The sequence below is a fragment of the Erythranthe guttata genome, chromosome 5, assembly GCF_056151865.1.
Source record: "Erythranthe guttata isolate IM_541 chromosome 5, IM_541, whole genome shotgun sequence".
NCBI classification, from domain to species: Eukaryota; Viridiplantae; Streptophyta; class Magnoliopsida; order Lamiales; family Phrymaceae; genus Erythranthe; species Erythranthe guttata.
Genome location: NC_142537.1, coordinates 5991559 through 6014050, shown reverse-complemented (window position 1 = coordinate 6014050; position 22492 = coordinate 5991559). Strand labels below are relative to the sequence as shown.

Here is a 22492-nt window from a genome sequence, read left to right as displayed (position 1 = left end):
TGATTTTGTGTATCCGATGTGCAAAGTGCTATTAATTGTTTTTAAGGGTGCAAAATGTCAAAATGCTAAATTTCAGGGGTGCAGAGTGTAATTAATCATTTCAAAAATTACAACTTTGCGACAGTTAAATCTTTTTTTTTTTTTTTGGTGATTAGACCAAATTTCAGGAGACTTAGCCAATATGTAATTTTGCAGCATGAGAAACATAATATGGCACGGCACTACTTGCAATGGTATATTTCCATGTAAGAAAGTATCTTTGCAGCATGCTCACTGCATCTTTATCAATCAAAATCACAGCATACTCAGTTCCAACACCTTTCGGCGCGACACGACAAAAACGCGCTCACAAATTTTGTTTCCATCTCTTTCAAAATTGAGTGATGCACCATATGTGTTACATACATAAACCGACCTACTCACTATCGCAATTGCTAGCAATCTAAAGTCGATATTCTTCTGGTTGCTCGAGATCAATGTCTGGATAAACTACCGCGCTAGAAAAGTTAAGCGCTTTTTGGAGCTTGCGTTGGTTAAATATCTCTACTTCAACCAAGAAAGTCGAACTAACAGGCCGATGGTCTGATAGCCTTATCTCTGATCTCTTGTAAGAAAGTTGTTTTATCCCTTTTCCAAACCAAAGTATTCGGTCACACCTGCATTAAACAACCGCGCAAATTTCTTGAATTAGTCGAAATAATGGTAAGAATTAGCGTCTTCAAATTCAAAAAAGGCCAATAAAGGAGACATTATAACATGTAATTTGTTTTACCATGCTGGGGATCTCTTCTTTTCTCCTTCTCTTGGGTTTTGACCAACGTATATATCGGAGTTGACCTCATACTTGTACGTCGGTGCGAAATTAATCACCCCTTCTCTCCATCCGTCAAAAACATGCCCATCTCGTAGTTCTTTACTTAACTGCAATTATTTTCCCTATATTAGATTATCTCTTCGCAAATTATTGATTTACTTTAGGAAAAAAAAAAAAAAAATCCTTTTTGGATGTTTGGAAGTTCATTCATAAAAGAGAACTAAAACCTGTCTCCAAGAAAAGTTCATTAACGATTAGGACGACAAATTATCCACTTTTGAACCATAATTAATGGCTTACTATTTATACCTGATCACCGTTGAGAAGCTCAGCCCACTGCTTCTTGTCGACAAGTTTCCTTACATCTTCGTCCAACATATTTATGCGGTAATTCAAATCTCCAAACCAGAATATCTGACTGTTCATAATAACAGTCGGCTCATTAGAAACTACGAAAATAATAATTCTAAAATACGTTACGTCACAATGAATTTAAGTTTAAATTTTCAAAGAGTGAGGTATATTCAACATTACTATTTAGTGCACTTACTCATGAGATGGAATGGTCTGTGGCTGATCAATGTCAAAAACGGATGAAAAATGGGTCCGTTTTATAATCTCGAGAACATCAGAATTACGCCTTTGTTCAGCACCACGCTTCTCACCGGAGGTTAGATGCGAACAAACGAAGCACAAACGACTTTGGAATAGAGACATACTCACGGAAACCGATCCCTGTGCAGAATCCATAACAAAATCGTAAATTAGGGCCCGTTTGGCTACGCTTATTTAAAACATCTGATAAACTTCTACATCTTATAAGGTAACCTCTTAGATCTTATTTTAAAAAGGGTGAAGGTACTTTCTTGAAAACAACTAAGAGGGTGTTTGACGAAGCTTATAAGTTGTTAAAAAGAACTTATAAGATATTTAAGAGCTTATAAGCTCTTATAAAGTGTTTGATAATTTTTTTTAAAATAAACTGCTGGAGAGCAAATAAGATTTTTTTTAAAAAGTACCTCCTCCCACCTTTTTATTTAAGATCTTATAATGAATAAAATGAGCTTATAAGCTCATTATCCAAACAATTTATAAAGTTAATTCTGAAAATACGACGAAACAACTTATCAGCTCTTAAAATAGCTTATCAAATATAAAAGCTTATCAGTTGTTTATAATAAGTTTAGCCAAACAGGCCCTAAAAACCTCCTTGGCAGCTTATTTTTAAAAAAATTAAGATATTTTGAATTTTTTTAGCAACACCTTCTAATAGCTTATAAGCTATTTTCAAGAGCTTATAAGCTTAGCCAGAAGCTTACCTTGTTACCCATGTAGCCCATAAGCCCAACTCCAACCGGAGAAACTTTCAAATTGTTGATGTGTCGTCTTAACCTTCTGTGCACCCACACAGATACATATATTCCAACCATCTGCTTACTCACAACTCGTACGTACATCCGATTCGACTCACCGATTTCATTTCCATTTCTAGATTCTTCCATCTCTGCAAAAGAATCTCTCTCCTCACCGAATATTCTGTCCAACACCATTTCATCATCATCATCATCATCAAGCAGAGAATCCACAACAGCTTCTTCTTCTTCTTCAACAACTTCGTTTTCTCGATCCATGCTATTACAGAACATCAACCCTAAATTCCCGGAGCTGGAGTGCATTCTCCTCAATCCCGAACCACCGCCGAACGATGTGTTCTGATTGGTGAATCCAATCCTCGCCGAACTGCTTATCGCTCGTCGGAATTTTGGTCGGGAAGACAGAGATTGCGACGCTGCGTCGAGTGATTGCTCCGGCCAGTCCAATCCTCCGCCGCCGTTCGAAATTCTAGGGTTAGCGTCGGCGACGGAATCTTCCCGGAATATACCCAGCGCCGGAGTTGAATCGGCTTCTTCAGCCAATCTATCGGAAGCGGAGGAAGTTCTGAACACCGGAGATGGAGGCGCGCTGAAGCTCTTGTGCCTGATTTCAGGTTCCGATGATTTATTCAGTGTTTTCCGAATTAGGGTTTCCCATTTGGGGATTGGTCTTCTGTTTTCTGCACCTAGTACATTCCCAGCGTTCAAAGGTACCACCTCTTGAAATCTGTGTCACAATAATTTAATTAATTATATTGTATTCATAAAACATAAGATAGATTGAAATAATTAATGATTTGAATTTAATTTAATTACCCAAGGATGTATATATCTGCTGGTTCTTGCATACAGAGCCATTCGTCGATGTCGAGATTGTCGTTGGGATGTATTCCGGCGACATTCCAAGTTCCGATAGTTACTCTGCAGGATTATGAATCGAATCAAATCGAATTGAATCGAGACTTGAATGAATAAATCGGCAGGGTATGTAAAGTTTGAAATTGAATTTATTGAGTTAGTTCTTACTGAGCCAAACCTCAATTCTTTCGTACTTATGTACTGGAGTCGCAGCGTTTCCGATTTTCCTCTCCGGTGTTTTAATGGTGTGTCTTTTGACGGTTTCCCTGGATTATTCGAAGAAGCTCGATAAATGGAACATTTGAAAAAAAAGTATACTTTTTCTGATGTTTCTCGATTATCGAATACAGAAAAGACATACGAAAATCGCGTAACTCCTTATGCATAGTTTTATGCGAAAATTCAGCAAAGATGAAATTAGTATACTCACTGCCCGTAGTCGATTGAAATTCGTGTCTTGTATTGACACGAGAGTCGTTCATACATTCGTCTTTAAGCGAGCAAGCTATAACAAAACGCAGAATTAGATTATCGATCTTCGGAAAAAAAATTAGATTATCGATAATTCAACGAATCGAACCCATACCATCATCCTCACTCTCGGTGTCACCTTCGTCTTCACTAAAGTCGTAAACCTTCGGCTTTATATTCAGCCATTTCTTCATAACAATGGATGGCCAAAAGGGCTGCAAGAACAAAATCATTCACGAACAGTATATTACTGCATTAGCTCAAGCAATTAATTCGGCAGACGTAAAAAAAAAATAAAAAAATTAAATGAGTCGTACCTCGGAGCGCTTTCCTCTTCGGGCTTTCATGCTAAGACTCTCTCAAGAATAAAGAAACCCTACAAATTAGTGGTAAAGAAACTATTGCTCTGATCAATTCTCTACGGAGTTTAAGAAATCGTTCGTTCGACGGAGTTTAATTGAAGAAATCGTTTACGTTTAAATACACGAATGTAGTAAAGCTAGCTTCACCACAGAAAATGATTGTACATATAATTGTTAGGCAAAATGCAAGGAAGATTCGTACTTGAGACCAAACAATAAAAGACAGACGAAAAAAAAAAAGAAAAGTAATGGTCAAGATTTACAGACATCCACTGGTCTCAACTTGCACTCAAAATTCTCTGATGGTCCTAACTCACTCCTAATAACAATATCTTGTCATTTTCATCTTTTTAAATCAATAGCCACGATTATATTATTGATAATTTAATATCCACATGTCCTTTTCAATTAATCCCAGATATATATCCTTCCAATATACTAAAATCTGACTGATTTATTAGTTTAAAAACATATGGCGTTGACATCAACAGTATTAACCAGTTTAATATATATATATATATATATATATATATACATGGGCAGTGGCGGAGTCAGAAATTGGAGACAGAGTGAGCTTAATATTTACGTAATTCGGGGGCAGAGCCGCGAGATTTTTTTTTGATTCATTCATATAAATTAACACAAAATCACTAAAAAATTATAAACTTTAACTAATAACACATCATTTTTTTAGTGGGTGGGCTAAATTAAATTAATTGAATGGACTAATTACATATCGCTATAGTATTTAGTAGAATATTTTAGAAATTCACTGTAGGCCACCCTTGCCAAAAGGTGGCTCCGCCACTGTATATGGATCGATAAATAGCATATATGGATAAATAGCAGTTAACACCCTGTGGTTACAAGCTTTTGCAGATGACCATCATGTGCTCGTAATATCACCACATAACTCCCTTGTGGTTTATGGGGTAATTTCAGTTAATTTTTCTGTCAGTGTCAAACGTTAAAGTATTTTTTTTTTGCAGATGATCCCCTGTGCTTTCATTTTCACATTTATTTTTACAAATAACCCCTTGAAGTTTGACACACGTGATTAAGTTTGACGAAAAAACTAACGGAAACTACCCTATAGATCACAAGAGGGTTATGTGCTGATATTACGAGCACAAATGAATCATCTGCAAAAGCTTATAACTAATGAGTTAAGTGCTATTTATGCTATATATATCACTAGATTAGAAACACCCTCCCTCCCCATGCAACATTTGTCTGCTTGTTGCATGATTGCTATATACAGTACCACAATTACATATATTGATCTAATTTAATTTCCATGATAGATACGTTTGTAAGAGTGGAAATAGTTGGCATTGCAAAATGTAGTCGGCATAAAGTTGATGTTCTTTTTCAAATTCTTTTTTTAATACAATTTAAAAATCCATTATATATATCCACGTACACGTGGACATAGATAGGTCAAATAATAGCATGAGGATGATGGTATGGGTGAACTATATTGTGCCTTTTTTACATTATACAATGATCTCAATCAACCTCTAAGTTATAATAATTGTGGTATATATATGCATTTAATAAGGGGCAATTTGCCCTCAAATTTATTTTCTTTGAAGTAAGGATATCATATTTTTTTAGTTTCGAATATAGTCCATCACTAGTCCTTTTATATAAATATTCTCGCAATTTTGTTAGTGAAAACTCCATCATACTTCTCGAACGTTACAAGTCAAATGCCGATATAATGGTATTTTCCATTCAATTGAGTCGACTGATTTAAATCAGTTGACTCAAAGAAGGGCAGAAGTGAAGGGGAAGAGAAATAATTGACTGAAATCAGTTTGACTAAAATGATTGCAAATTAATTAACTGGATCGGACTGATTGGTACGGATAAAAGAGCACGCGAGAAACTTAGAGCATCTTCAACGTTAAACTCTAAAGGAATTCTAAAACTTTCGGGTGTCGATTACCAAATGTGAATCTTAAAATTTTATCCATCCTATTTGGCAGGATTGAGATTATCTACTGCATCTCCGATGCAACAGTAAAGACTCAATTTTTTTTCCTAGAAATTAAAAGAAAAATTATATGAAATGATGAGTTGGCGCTTTAGAGATCCTCAAGATGACACTTCAATTTCAATGTGTCATTTTAAGAATCTCTAAAATCATAAGTGTCGCCTTATTGCCACATCATTTGAAGATTTTTCTTAAAAATTGCATTGAAGATGATTTTTTTAACAAAAATCTCGAAATATTTTATGTGCCACTCTAAGTATTAAAGATTGAATTCAGCATTAGAGATAATTTTAGCTAAGATAAAAAAACATTAATCGAAAACAAAATTGTTTTTTTTTTTTTTTTTTTAGAGGTAAAACCAAATAGTCATTGCCTCAAATTAGGCCGCCTAAGGGACGTTTCACTATTTTTTTATTTAATAAATTGTGGGACACGGCACATATGCATTCCATTTTAACTTATGTATTTCTCTCTAAACTCTTAGCATTTTGCACCATTGGTTTTATCTAATTTATTTATGCACAGAAATTAATGGTTTAAAACAATAATTTTTTTATCCCATAATATATATAACTAATACACATGTTGTAAATATTAAAATCAAAATCCAAATGAGTCCAAATTCTAAATATTTGTTCGTACGTGGATCTATATTATTATCATTGTTATCCGAAATAGGCAAGAGTCATTTGAATAAGAGAGGTTATAACTTCATCTTGAAACCCAAAAACGATAATATTTTCATGTTTATTTTGTTGCTTTTATATTCTTTTTTATATCTAGAATTTCTTCCAAGATTGTACCTTTATTGGAATAATTAATTATTATAGTAATATAAACTATCTTAAGCAATAAGAAAGCATGTTTTTTTTTTTTTTTAGTATTAAGAGGAATTATATTTTCTTAACTTTGAAGATGGTTTACCGTTTATGTATTAGCTAGTACTTCACCCGTGCGTTGCACGGATATCAGTTTCAAAATGAGAAAAATAATAACATGTAAACGATTATCTCTTTATAACAACACCAATTCAAGTAAAACAAAATGTAAGGAAATAAAAAAATTATCTCTTAATTCAGAGTTGTAACATTTCAAATTCAATTAAATATTACAAAGAAAAATACGCGAATGACGCAAAGCACGATATGAAGATTAAGTGAAATAATTTAAAAATATGGTATAAATCTATTTCGTAGAATGCAATCTACTCCACTATGTGAATCCTCTACAAAATAACTAAACAACAAACACAGTAGCATGGAGGTAACATAATAGATAATCAAATAACTTGCAAGTTTATCACTAACAACATTCAATTAGTGATGCACATTAATCAAACAACAACACAACTTATAAATATTGCAAAAGAGATAAGATGTATACGCCAATACCAGTAATAATACCAATACTGATATCAATATTGATACTAATAATGATACTAATAATGATACTAATACTGATACTAATAGTAATACTAATACTAATAATAATACTAATACTAATACTAATACTAATATTAATAATAATACTAATAATAATACTAATATTGATAGTAATAATAATAGTAATACTGATATTAATATTTTTTTTTTTTTTTTTGGCCAAAATGTTTTTATTCCATTAAATACTTGTGAAAGTACAAGGGGGCCTCGTTAAAAACCTTATGGGCCTACACAAGGAAAAGAGTACCCCTACAATTGGAACGGAATAAAAACGGGACAATGAAAGTCCTATACAATCGATTACACAAAAAAGCCCAAAAAACGGGTTAAAAAAGACATAAACATACTGATATTAATATTGATATTAATATTGGTACTAATACTAATATTGATACTCGTACTACGGGTACTTATACTGATACTACTAATTCTAATACTAATTCTAATACTAATACTAATACTAATACTAATACTAATACTAATACTAATACTAATACTAATACTAATAATAATACTAATACTAATACTAATACTAATACTAATACTAATACTAATACTAATACTAATACTAATACTAATACTAATACTAATACTAATACTAATACTGATACTAATACTACTGATACTGATACTAATACTAAACTAATACTACTACTAATACTTACTGATACTGATACTGATACTGATACTCATACTAATAGTGATAGTGATACTGACACTGACACTGACACTAATACTGATACTGATATTGATATTGATACTGATGTTAATAATGATACTGATGTTGATAGTCATATTGATACTCATAGTAATATTAATATTAATATTGATACTTATACTAATACTGATATTAATATTGTTACTCATACTACAATGTTGATAAAAATACTAATACTAATACTATTATTATACTAATAATACTGATATTAATATTACTATTGATACATATATTGTTACTATACTAATATTGATATTAATATTGATACTCATACTGTTACTGATACTGAAACTGATACCGATACTGATACTCATACTAATATTGATATTGATACCGATACTGATACTTATACTGATACATGTACTGATATCGATACTAATATTGATAAAGATACTTATACTGATATTAATACTAATATTAGTACTAATACTAATACTATTACAAATAGTAATATTAATACTACTATTGATACTAATACTATTACTAATACTATGCTAAAACTAATTTTAATGCTAATGATCTAATGCTAATGATACATAATACATATACAAATACTGATACTGATACTGATACCGATACCGATATTGATACTAATATTGATAATGATACCGATACCGATACTGATACTGATACTAATACTGATACTGATACTGATACTAATATTGATAATGATACTGATACTTATATTGATACTGCACTGATACCGATATTGATAGCGAAACTAATAATGATAATGATACTGGTACTGATACATATTGTGGTACTGATACTGATACTTATACTGATTCCGATAATAATATTTATACGGATACTTATACTTGTGTTAATACTAATATTTGTACTAATACTAATACTAATACTAATACTAATACTAATACTAATATTAATACTAATACTAATATCAACACTAATACTACTACTAATACTAATATTAATACTAATACTATTACTAATATTAATATGTTAATATTGTTAATGTTAATGCTAATACTAATTTTGATGCTAATGCTAATATAGATATGCTAATTATTATACTAATGCTAATTAGTTGTAATTCTAATATTATCCAAATCCTTATTATATTACTAATTTTATTCGTAACACTAATCATAGTTCTAATCGTAATCCTAATCATAATCCTATTCCTAACACTAATCATAAGCCTAATAATGTTAATACTAATAATGCTAATGCTAATGCTAATATTAATTATAATTCTAATTTTAATCTTAATTATAATTATAATTCCAATTCTAATGCTAATCATAATCCTAATACTAATGCATGTCACTAATTATCGTACTAAGCATAATCATAATTTTAATTATAAATCTAATACTAATATTAATCATAATCCTAATATTATATTAATCCTAATTACAATATGAATCATATTTCTAGTATTAATACTAATACTAATTCAAAGAATCTTAATTATAATTATAATTCTAATACTAATATTAATCACAAATTCTGATTTTGCAACAATTTTTTTTTTTTTGCAATGATCTATTATTTAGTATAATTCAAGTTCGAACATTTAATATTTAATTATATTATCAAATTGACATTAAAATTATTTAAAATATTATAAGGGTGTAAGCAAACGTTAAGACGTAAAAGAACAATAATCATTGTTAATAAGATAAATTATGAAAATCCTCATGAACTTAGGCTAAATTACAGAAAACACCCCCAGTTATCGGTGATTACCAAAATCTCCCTGATGTTTGTTTCTGTCTTACACGACCCCTTATGGTGTGATTTTTTTACGGAATCTTTTTTATTCCATGTAATGTCCCAAAAAATATGGAGTCTACCCTTACAGACGTGACATTTCTTTTATCGTAATTTATAAACTCAAAAATTACTCTCAGGGGTGGTCATGGTAATAATAAAAATTTGTGAAAGTGTTATTTAAGAAGAATAAAGATTTCGTGTAAAGTTCACATGAGGGTAATTTTTGTTTTTAAAAAGTATCATAAAGAAATGTCGTGTGTGCATGGTATAATAAGCATTATTGGAATATTCCACGTAATAAAAAAATTCCTTGACAAATCATATTATAAGGGGGTCGATGTAAGACGGAAACAAACATTAGAGGAATTATTAATATAAACTATTTATGGCAAGAGCACTTCGAGTGAAATTATTAAAGGAGCTATCAAAATATTTAACCACCATTTTTATACTCCAAAATAGTAATTTTTAATTCTAATAGAGTTATGAAATGAGGTATTTTGATACTTCATCTTTCAGAATGTAAAAATACATTATGCAATCATGCAGAATAAAATATCAAACATGAGTTATGAATTTAATCACATCAGTGTCCATTTAGAAAATAACATGTGGCAATAAGATATATTTAATTAACAACTATTTAATAACTATGGTTGGAGCAAATACATTTAGATAAATATCAAAATAAAATATTAAATAGCACATAAATATTTGCAAACTCATTTTGATACTTTTGGGTTGGAGTTGCCGTAGATATTTACTTAATTATATTTATTAGAGTTATAATGAAATACTTATTAGTGGAATACATTATATAGTATATACGACCATTATACATTTTAAACAAAACAATTGATATTCTTAATGTTAGCCATTAAATAAAGTGGATAAACGAATTTAATACCAACGATTTAGAATTTATTATATTTTGAAATATATAAAATCAATTCGTTTATGTATCAATTGATTAAACTTAACTTAAGTTATTCAATTAATTAGTATAATCATGATAAGATTTGTATTTTAATTAGTATATAATTTAATAAGTTAAATCAATCGTAAAATTTATTGTTACTGGACTCAGTGAAGAAAAAATAATTATTTAAATAATAACATTAAATTCATGTAGTATAATTTTCAATATGGTAAATAATTGGGAGTACATTACTCTACACATGGCATAACAAATAGTGTCAATTTTCGCAAGATAGTAAATTCAAACATGTATCTTTCTTTTTTACAGATAATATTAATATATAATATTAAATTAGTAAAAAAATACATATTCTCTAGTCATGTTCATTTAAAATGTATAATATCAAATAATTTATTCTGCAATATTTTTTGTTAATAAATTCAAGTTTATGAATTAAAATTAAAAAAAATCGTAACACCACCAATTATGCAATTATAATAAGGGAAGATTTTAAATCGAATTTAAATAAATTCAAATTAAATTAATTATAAAATTAAATTAAAAAATAAATTTATTTAGGGTTTCTAAGAAAGTTGATATATTTAGAAATTAAAACGACATTTATCATTTCAGTTTTAGTTATAAATGGTAGGATATAAATATATTAATAAAATAATTAAATATATTTAATTACCTTTAATTTTGGAAAATGATGACATGTTTTTTGATGATTTATTTCCACCAATCAATTCGCCACTTGGGATGAAATTGAGGACATGTCATCAATTGAAATTGACAAATGTCAATCAATTAGCTATGGAATTCAACTTTTATATATTATATAGATATATTGATAGATCCGCTTATTTCAAATTTTGTAATAAATTTTGATAGATGAATATAGGTACAGATTATTTACTGATAAAAGTATAAAATTAATCTAAATTAAATAAAATTATTGGTGTGTACTGTGTAGTCTTGTAGAATATTATATTCTCAATTAATAAATAATTTTATTTGAAAATAGTTATTATAAAAAGAGTCTCTCTTCCCCTCTCTCTCTCCCTCCCTCCCTCGGTTCCTTCGACCCTACACCCGGTGAAAAACACCGGATGAGTCTTCTGCTGTCACGTGTTCTTTTTTTTATTTTTCTAAAACCCCTAAAGGTAAACTCTAGCGGGGAATATATTATAAAATACAAAAAAGAGACACGTGGCAGCAGAAGACTTACCCGGTGTTTTTCACCGGGTGTAGGGTCGAACAAATCCCCTCCCTCCCTCTCCGTCTTTCTCTTTCTTCTCTCTCTATCTAGTCTCGCGTATATCTTTCAATATGTACTTATAATGGATTTATAATTTTTGTTTACATTTTCTAATTATAATTTTGATTCAGCAAACAACAAAATAATTTAAAACGACAAAATAAATTAGCAACATAAAATACAAAACTGCAAATTGCGTTTGGTAATAGTACATTTTTGTTGTTGTTGTCGATTGCATTTAGATGATTCAAATTATATTTTTCAATTTTTTGTTTGTAATTAGATTATGCAAATGAAACTTTTCAAATTGTTTGAATTTGGCGTAGTCATAGGTAATTTGTTGTTTGCAATTAAATGATGCAAATTATATTTTTCAGTTTGATGTAGTCATAGGTATCTGTTGTTTGCAATTAAATGATGCAAATTCTATTTTTCAGTTTTATGTTTGCATTTGGTGGAGTCATATGCAGCGACGACGATGGTGGTTTATTTAGATTTTTTTACGATGGTTTATTTTTTACGAATTAATTTTGCTTTTTGTTAAAAATGGGAGAATAGAGGTATGTGGGACTTTGATTTGATTTGGTAGAGAATTTTTGGGAGATTTAATTTAATTTGATTAACGGTATTTCCGAATATTATACAATGCACTATTAGAAAATAGGCTCTTTGAGGAAACCTCCTCATTACTTTTTTTAATGGAGGGAGACCCAAAATATTTTACTCCATTTGAGAAAAGCATACACCCATTTTCAGCCATTATGTTTTCCAGCTTTGCCCCCGCCAGCCACATCATCACTGGGTCACGCGCTCAGCATTTTTTTTTCCGTTTTTTTTTCTCCATCTTTTCTGTATCAGTTTCCTTAATCGACTATGAAGCATAGTCGATTAGCCTTAATCGACTATGCTTCATAGTCGATTAAGGAAATTCTTTAATTTTTTAATTTTTTTTTTGTTTTTTAATTTTTTTTCTATATCAGGTATATTAATCGACTACATAGTCGTTTAAGAATCTGCTACTAAACATAACAAATTACAACTGCGAAAAAATGAAAAATCAACTATATTTTACAAAAAACAAAAAAATATACAAACGTTATAAATGATTTATACAATTGAAATCAATAAATAAGAAATTCAAAAAAAAAAATAAAAAAAACTGGAGTCGATCAACCTTAATCGAATACCAGAACATAGTCGATTAGCTTAATCGACTATGAACATGTACATAGTCGATTAAGGTTTCAACTTGCGCGGAATTCTCTACACGCGCCGTCCTCCGTCTTATCCACAAAAAAACCCAAAAACAGCCTCCCCATCGTCACCACACCACCCAGAGCTCCTGCCATGGCCGAACCCATCAGGTTTTGAGCATGTTCAGCTCCACCAATGAAGCAACATCAGTCTTGAGCACCTTCTTCACAATCTCCTCCTTGATGATGGCCTCGCACACAACCGATTTCCCCCTCCCTTCAATCCCGTTCACCGCAGCAGGTTTCTTGTCCGAACAGTAGTTGCCTGAGATTCCGATAACGTCCATGTCAGGGAACTCGTTGTTGAGGAAGTCTATGACATTCTGGACACCTTTAGAGACCATTTTCATCCCCATGGCATCCCACGAGTGAACCTCATATACAGGTATACCGAAGAAGCCGATGAGATAGATGAAGGAGGCATCGAAGGTGACGATGGTGGCGATCTCAGAGAGGCCTTGACGGAGTCGAAATCCTTGGGCAAGCAGCGTTGGTCAACGGAGGCACCTTTCATCAATCTGGCGGCGGTAGCAGTGGACGGCGGGGGAGAGACAGTGGTGGTGGTGGTGATGGCAGAGATGGTGGACGACGGGGGAGAGGTAGTTGTGGTGGTGAGGGGCTGAGATGCTGAAAAAATAAGAGAGAAATTAGGGTTTCAAAATAATACATTGACAAATAAGGGTAGATTTGGAATTATAAAAATAACATTTGGTGGAATACTAACTAAAAGGGTTTTCTCTAATTATTTTTGGGAGAGGGGGTTTACTTAACTACATTTCCTAGATGAGGGGGGTCTTGCTAATAATCCCTTAGAAAATTGGGTTGATATGATATGTTGCTCTGACACCTCACTAAACTAGAGAAAAAACCCAAGCCAAAATAATCTTTAAATATACTCTCTAAATAGACAAAAAATATTATCTCTTATATGCAATTTATGTCCAACTGCATTCAACATTTTAGCCAACTGCATTTAACATTTTTTAACTACATTTACCATTTCCGTTGATTTATTTTTATAAAAGGAGTTTATATGAATAAGTCTCTGACCAACAATCTTTATTATTCTAGGTTTAGGGGTTATATCTCTTTCGGCAATAAGCACATCCTTTTAATATATTATAAATAACCAACATTAATGTATATGACAAAGTTACCCCCAACTCTTTAAACTTAATTCCTAATTGTAACCCCAATTTAACTTCAATTTAATTAATTTTGACTACAAGAAGCCAATTTTAACTTTTTCTTTTTTCAAACTTTTTTTTTTCTGAATTTTTTTGCCGTCGATTTCCGGCGTTGACATTTTTTATTTATTTTTTCATCGCCGGTTTCCATTGTTGAATTTTTTATTTTTTGTTTATTTTTTCCCTAAAAATTTCATCCTTTTTTTTACGCCAACCGTTGAACGTTGGCCGTAATTGTACTGTCATTAACAGTAATTATACTGTCGATGATAGTAATTGTATTGTCATTGACAATACATTTACGTAATTCGTTGACAATACATTTACGTAATTCGTTGACAATACATGTACGTAAGTGTATTGTCGTTGATAGTACAATTATTGTCAACCACAGCAATATTATTATTTTTTTGGGTTTTTTTGTCTTGGTTTGATTTGTTGACAAGTCAACGTAATTATATTACTGTCGTTAACGGTAAAATAACTGTAAACACAATAATATTACTGTTAACCACATCAATATACTTTTTTTGGTTTTTTTGTTTTGTTTGATTTGTTAACCGATTAACGTAATAATATTACTGTCTACTATTGTAATGTTACTATAAGCACAATAATATTACTGTGGTTGACGGTAATATTATTGTCGTGACAACAATATTATTCTGGATGACAGTAATATTACTGTCAACCACATCAATATTAATTCGTCTGGCTTTTTATTATGTTTGTCTTTAATATTGAACGATCAACATATTAATATTACTCTATTACACATTAATAGTAATTTTTGTTGTGTTAATATTATTGTGTTAGAAAGTAATATAGCAATATTAATGTGTTAAACAGTAATATAGTTAATGTAAAGGTCAACCGCGACAATAGTGTTGTTTAAACGGGCAAAAAGATGTTGAAGGAAACAAAATCAAAAAAAATCAAAAATGTCAACACTGTTGGAGACCGGCGTTGACCTTAGCGGCGGTAGAAAGAAGATTTTTTTTTCGAAAAAGTCAAAGCCGGAAACGGACGGAAAAAGCAGGAGAGAAAAACTAAAAAAAAAAGAATTAACGCGGAGATCGACGGTGAACGGCGACGCCGGCGAAATTGTACTCAAAATTGAGTTTTGAGTCAAAATTGAATAATTTGTAAATTTTGAGGTCAATTTGAGATTAAATTGAATTAAAGAATGAAATTGGAGCATAAAAATGTTACACGAGGGTATTTTAGTCTTTCACAAACCTTGGAATACTGTTTAAATTCAGAATAAATATCCCATGATGGGTTATTTGTAACGTGCCCGGTATAAATAGCTAGTATGTTTATTTTTATATATTTATATATATGTTCATTTATTATTTTTATTATTATTTTAATTAATTCTTTGAAGAAGAATTTTCCGATATGTTTACCATAATGGAAACGACTACAAGTTATTATAGTTATTTATAGCTATATTCTTTATTTTTATCCCAAAGAGTAGGGCCGGTTTTGAGAGTAGGCGAAGTAGGCGGTCGCCTAGGGCCCCTGGATTTTTGTAAAACTTTAGGTCCCCAAATTTTTTATACCCTTTATATATTAATATTTATTTAACAAAAATATATTATTTATATAATTATTGCGAACTCTAATTCTTGAATAGATATTGATCAACAATTTTTTACTTATTTCTATAATTCCTCTAATCATGGACCCCCAATTATTAAATTTATAGTGCATTATCTATTTATTTTTATATATTTACACTTATTTTAGTGCCACTTAATGAAAATTATCTTTAAAAAAATTCGGGGGCGCTGCCCCCGATCCTCCAGAAATTAATAGCCTTGTCTCTAACTATATACCTTATAAAAACGAGTTCACATAGATTTTATCATCTTTTTAGAAAAAAAATTGAGTTTTAACGTTGATTGTAGAAGGGCCCCATTTTTCAGCCGTCTTCAAATCTCGCCTAGGGCCCCCAAAATTTCAAGAATGGGCATGCCAAAGAGGTAGACCAATTATATATACACACACGAACATCAACACTTATATAAAAAAAAAACTTCATCAACACCAACAACAAAATTCACAATTTAACTATTTATATTATAAATCAACTAGTAACCAAAAAAATGCATATCGAAATACACCGTCACATGCGAAATGCTACTACATGTTACCATAGTAATGTGTAGTAATATGCAGTATGTAGTCGACTATAGCTTGAAACAGATGTCATATTCGCATATTTCGTCAACAAATTTAACCAATTTTTTGCACCTTCAATGAGAAGATCAATGGTTTCTATTAAGATGCAATTTGCGAAACTAAACAAAAAGTATTTTATTTAGTTGTATTATTTGAGGAGACAATACTAGTAACAATGCACACAATGTTGTGTTATTCACTTTAAGTTTTAGAGAAAGTTAGCAAAAAAATGACGAAGCTTCATAAGACTCAAAATCAACCTGGACATTGACCCGGAAAAGTTATTGGGTCACGATGGGACTGGTTCTTTTTTATTTTTTAATAATTTATATTTAGTTTTTATAGTAAATAAAACATAATTTCTTGCACACACATTAACTCATTATTTATTTCTAATTGAAATGTAATTCAAACCTACGTTTATTTTACACACACAATATATAGCGCCGAATCATTTGAGATACTATAGAAATTATAATCTAAAACAATGTCTTCCAATTTCAAAGTTTTTTATTTTGAATTATTTTTTTTTTCAAATGGGCTAAGACATTGTTTTCCCCATTTTGTTTTTTTAAAGACAATTTTGGGCAAAAACACTCAATTTTCACTCGGGTTCTAATACGGTTCAACCGGTCAAACCGAATCGGACAAGACAATAGTTTTCGGTTTAACTGGTTCAATCTCCGGTTCGATCCAGTTTTTCAAAACATTGCTTGTTTCATTTTAGATTAAAAAATATATTTTGGGGAAAAACGAAAATGAGAGCAATGTTTGTTTATATTTAGTAGGAGACACATAATAATGTAGCGTCAAATTATATAATAAGAATAATTGAAAAAATAAAGTGATGATTTTTAAGACATTTTGTTCTATAATAGTACAATTATATTTGATGAAGGGATAATTCTTTTCAAATTGTTTTGAGAAAATATTTCAAAAAATTAATAAATATAGATTTATCATGCGAAATAATTTGAACAAAACCAAAACATTAATATGAAATATTGACTGAGAATGTCTTAAATCTGATTGTTACTTTTGTATTGGAAAAGGCGACGGACAATATAATGTGCTCATCAAATTATGAAATTGACACAGTTGGAAATATAGAAACTATCAAGAAATAATATATATATCAAAAAAGAAATAAAAATATACTAATATTAGTCACCGCCTATTGATTTGATGAAACATACATATCTGACGTGACATCAAATAAAAGAGATATAAAACACTGCTTAAACTTTGGCCATTAACTAATTATTATTTAACTAATTATTGTCGCAAATCAATTTGTGTCAAGTTGACATAGGTTTGAATTTCCTTGTCAGCGGTCGTCAGGTGGAGCCTAATATGTTTTTACCCTATTTAGGGTTATGATCTTTCACAGGAAAGAGAGTACATTGTCTCTTGTATGATTTTAAATAATTTAAAAGTTATTATACGAGATTGTATACGTATCCAGTACACTTATATAATTGGTTGCAAGTTCGTTCTTTAAAAAAATTATTAGCTTCTCAAGATTACAATAAAGCAATATATTTAACAGAAAAAATGGTGAAATGAAAATGAATAATATACAGCTGTATAGATAGGTAGGGCGGTGGATAATGTATGTAGAGTCAGGACAAAACTTTTGAGTACAAGTTGGATATTTCCCGTCCGATCATATGAAATGATATGATATTTTTATTGCCTTCAAATTTTCTTTAACAAAAAAATTAAAGTTGATGTGATGTTAATTATTTGGTGAAAGAAATAATTTGCTATTTGGAGTTCTCAACTAAAAAAAATTTAAAAATAAAAGTCTGCTAACAATCCGGCAATACAAATATGGGGTTTATATTTTGCACAAATATGGATTTTCTTATTGGATGCATTTTTGTCTATCTAATTTTCAATTCAATTAGTGAGAACCCCTCTTACATTTTGTAAGGGTAAATTATAACCACCCCTTAGATATGATTAAATTACGAAAATTCTCATTTTATTTGGGTAATTATAATCATCGTCCTCAACTATAAATCTTCATACACGTCCATCCTTGCGGTTTCAAATTTAGTGGAATCTTCGAGATTACATGGAATATTATCACGTTTGCGTTTATAACATTCGAACTCTACATTTTGAAGCAAGATGATTGTAGATTTTGAACTCTACATTCGAACTCTACATTCGAAATTACATGGAATATTATCACGTTTTTGGCTTGTATATATCAGATTGTAGTGCATCAGAAAATGTATTTTTACACGAAACGAGTACAAACTAGAGCACATTCCACGAAATCTAGATGATCATGTTGAATTTGACACCATAAGGGTGGAGGTGTAAGAAAAAATCATAGTTAAGGGGGTAGATGTAATTATCTAAACAAGAGGGGTTTTTAAAGTGACCGTACTTCAGGGGGTGGTTGTAAGTTACCCTTTTTTTTTTAATAAGGATGGATTTAGTCGTGCTCTAAAAATCGGCCGGCGCGGCCCATTAATCGGTCTCCGAGGCGGAGACGGTCCCAAACCTTTATGATTTTAGTGTAAAGGTTTGAAAAATCCGTTTTTTGCATGTGAGGCGGTTTTAGGCGGTCTGAGGTGGTCCGAGGCGGTCTGAGGTGGTCAAACCTTTAAGGCGGGTCAAACTCGATGGCGAAATCGGTCAAAAATCGTTTACTTTTTATTTTTAATTCAAAATAAAAGTTGGGATTTTAATAAAAAAAAATATGAATTTATGTTTTATTTTGTTTATGTTAACTGTTATTGTTAACAAACTAATGATGTATGTTAGGAATGTTCAAGAATAAATGTACAATCAAAAAATTTGCCTTTTTATTTATATTTTATAAGAATATTTTATGTGTTATGATCTTATTATTATTAAACTTTTATTATGTTATTATGATGGGTAATTGGTTAGACCCCCCTCATACCCAACTTATATAGGTGGGAGTCCAATCTATTAGATGATTATATGTATAGGTCCCCTGACAAAAAAAAAATAATATGAGTTAATCAAGATAATAAGTAAATAGACATAAATACCCCAAACAATATATTTTGTTATATAGTAGTTAAATCTGGAAATAAGAAAACAAATCCTCATATTAAGTGACATAATTTATTACTTGTAAAAAAAATGCAGAGAAAAAAATTGAGGGTGGAGGGAGAAGAAGGTGAGAAACGTATGAGAGGTTAAAGGCGGTGAAGATTGATACAATGGAAGGAAATTCAGAAAATTCTCGGCCCGATCTTGAGTAGTGGTTCTTACGGCAAGCGACCCACCAGATTTGATGCACCTCTTCACCGGCGCTTGGAATCCACCTTCCGCTTCGTCCCCCACAATATCTCCGTCTTGCGCCCTACATCCTCGCCGACTTTGACTAGTTGCAGTCCATTGATGGGTTCATTAAAGCGGCGGCGGCGAATCTAGGGTTTGTGGCGGAGCTAGGGTTGGCGACACTCGATTTGTGAGATGTTGTTTATTGTTGCATTTTGCAATTACCTTTATTATTGAGGGTAAGTATTTTTTTTTTCATTTTTTTTTTGTTTGCAATTTACAATTTCGTGTTGCACATTAGTCTTTCATTCAAAAAATTAGTGTATTTTTGATTAATCTGTTTTTTTCTACTTTTAGTTGTTTTTTCATTTTGCATTTTGCAATTCTATGTTACATATGGTTTTCTCTTTCTGATTTTTTTTTTGTTTGGAAGAGTAGATTTATATTTTTTTTGTTTATTGTTTGCTTTTGCATGATCTGTATAATGTTTTTCATTTTACAGTTAGTGGTTTGCATTTAGATGATGCAATTTCTTGTTTGCATACGCCAAGTCATTGTCGGCGACAGTGCGGCGGCAACACGACAACAGCGGTGGTGTTTCTTTTCAAGTTTATGCTGTTGTCGTTTTTTTAACTGGGATGAGAGAGTTTAGGGAGAATTTTATTTGAAAGAGAGATTTTAGGTGATTTGATTTAGAAGAGAGATTTTGGAAATTTAATTTGAAAATATAAAATTTCCTTATTTTTTTCAAGGATATATTTGGCACAAAATGTATAATGACCTATTGAAAATAGGACTTATGATTTGGGTTTATTGCTATAGATTTTAATATGTAGGGGGCTATAGCAAATTGCCCCTTATTATGATATATACATGATGGATATATAACTATGTTTAAATATCTTTTTATATATGTTTTGAGTATTTATAAATAATATCTACAAGTATATTATATTAAATTTTAAAAATCGATTTATCACCGATTAATCACTACCGCACCAATTAATCGTGAGTCGGTGCCTGACCGCCTCCGACCCGATTACCGCTTTTTACAACCTTGGGATTTAATATCTTTTCCTTTATTAATGATAGATTCAGTTTGCATTAATTCCTAAATTTACTCTTCCAACTATTTACTACACATTACTCATTGTTTGATGCCTTTTTCTTTCCTTTTTTTCTTATTATTTTATTTTCATTTTATTTATTTTTAAATAATAATTTTCTAATAAATTAAAAAAATATTTTTCTAATATTTTTTACAGTATTTTTTTTCTCTTCATTTTTTTCTTTTCCAAAATCAACTATAATATATTTGAAATCAACTATAATATTTCTGAAAATCAACTACAAATTTTCATTTATTTTTTGCATTTCATTGTTTTTTAATCAATTTTTTTCGATTTTTTTTTCAGTTGATTTAACAAATTGACAAATTACTACATATTTATGAAACAACTATATAAAAATCAAAATAAACTATAAAATTTCGGTAACTAAAAAATGTATAAAACAACTAAAATTACATTAACTGCAATTTCTTTTTAATTTCATTTTGTTGATTTTTTTTTCGATTTAATTTTTCCAGCAGGTCATATGATTGAAAAAAAAAACTATAAAAAACAAAATCAACTATCCAAAAAAAAAAAAAAAAATCAACTAAAATTATCGAAAACAAAGAAAAACTATTGAAAACAACTATAAACTATCGAAAACAGCTAAAACAAATAGCAGAATAACGGAGCAACTATAAAAAATCATAGAATAGCAAAAACAACTATATTACTACGAAATATACCCACATCAAAGTAGCACCAAAAGATTAAAAGATCAAAACGATGGCCGCGGTGGGAAAGATGTGGAAGGGAGAGGAGGCGGCGGTGGCGGCAATGTCACCAGATGCGACGGCGGAGACGAGGGTTGGAGGTAGAGAGGGATTTTATATGTTCTTGATGTCGTCTTCTACAACTAGATTTTCGGATCCGGCGGCAAGGACGAGAATTTTTCGATCTAGCCCAGAGGTGGCGCCGAGCGGAGATGGCGACGACGGCAATACAGAAGCATCGTTGTGCGGAGGTGGTAGGGGAGGAGATGGTGGCGGCGAAGGAAAAGAAAAAAGAAGAAAGGAGAGAAAACAAAATGATCGTGATTGATGAAAGAGAAAGAATTGGTGGCTGGATTAAAAAATGATTATAGTTATAGTTATAAGTAAGTGTAATATAGGTTTATCATTTATAATTACTAGTAACTATTCCCGTGTGTTGCACGGGTAGTATATTAAAACAGAAGAAAACAATTAATTGTATATAAAATTAAACATTTAGTAAAGAAAAATAAAAATTCGGCAAGACATGTAAAAAATTAAATTTACAAAAATATGTTAATATTTGACATATATCTAATAATTGTTATGAACTTAATTTATTTATTTACAATATTAAATAACTCAATGTTTATAATCCATGGAAAAAAATATATTGCATTACCATTGAATTTGAAAATTAACTTATCTTAAACATTTGCTAAAAAATAATCATAGCCAAGTTAAAAAAATTCAAAACAATTATTTGATTAAAAGTTAAAAATAAAATTATAAAAATAATTTGTCTTTCAATCATCATACTTAAGATACTGATGT

The 22492-nt window shown here is 30.5% G+C and overlaps 1 protein-coding gene across 3 annotated transcripts; it reads right to left on the bottom strand.

The window, feature by feature from the left end:
- Nucleotides 1–222: 222 nt before the first annotated feature.
- Nucleotides 223–4202, bottom strand: IP5PII (myo-inositol polyphosphate 5-phosphatase 2). Of its 3 annotated transcripts, none has more exons than XM_013001854.2 (10): nucleotides 3834–4202; nucleotides 3632–3731; nucleotides 3476–3550; nucleotides 3224–3311; nucleotides 3004–3108; nucleotides 2134–2914; nucleotides 1365–1549; nucleotides 1124–1232; nucleotides 773–921; nucleotides 223–656 (listed from the first exon to the last, which is right to left on the bottom strand). In XM_013001854.2, the coding sequence occupies exons 1-10, from the start codon at nucleotides 3861–3863 to the stop codon at nucleotides 443–445; spliced, it is 1836 nt and encodes a 611-aa protein (XP_012857308.2). In that variant the 5' UTR covers nucleotides 3864–4202; the 3' UTR covers nucleotides 223–442. The 3 variants fall into 3 exon arrangements, with proteins under 3 accessions (XP_012857308.2, XP_012857326.2, XP_088674862.1); XM_013001872.2 differs by having other exon boundaries at nucleotides 3214–3311; nucleotides 3834–4058; XM_088818736.1 differs by lacking the exon at nucleotides 223–656 and having other exon boundaries at nucleotides 769–921; nucleotides 3834–4102.
- Between the last annotated feature and the right edge of the window lie 18290 nt (nucleotides 4203–22492).

Bases quoted from the DNA above. Each gene is read 5' to 3' on its own strand.
- IP5PII (XM_013001854.2), bottom strand. From the start codon at position 3,863: ATGAAAGCCCGAAGAGGAAAGCGCTCCGAG. The intron at 3,732-3,833 runs GTACGACTCATT...TTGTTCTTGCAG, and splicing joins GAAGAGGAAAGCGCTCCGAG to CCCTTTTGGCCATCCATTGT. The intron at 2,915-3,003 runs GTAATTAAATTA...ATTGTGACACAG, and splicing joins GCAGATATATACATCCTTGG to ATTTCAAGAGGTGGTACCTT.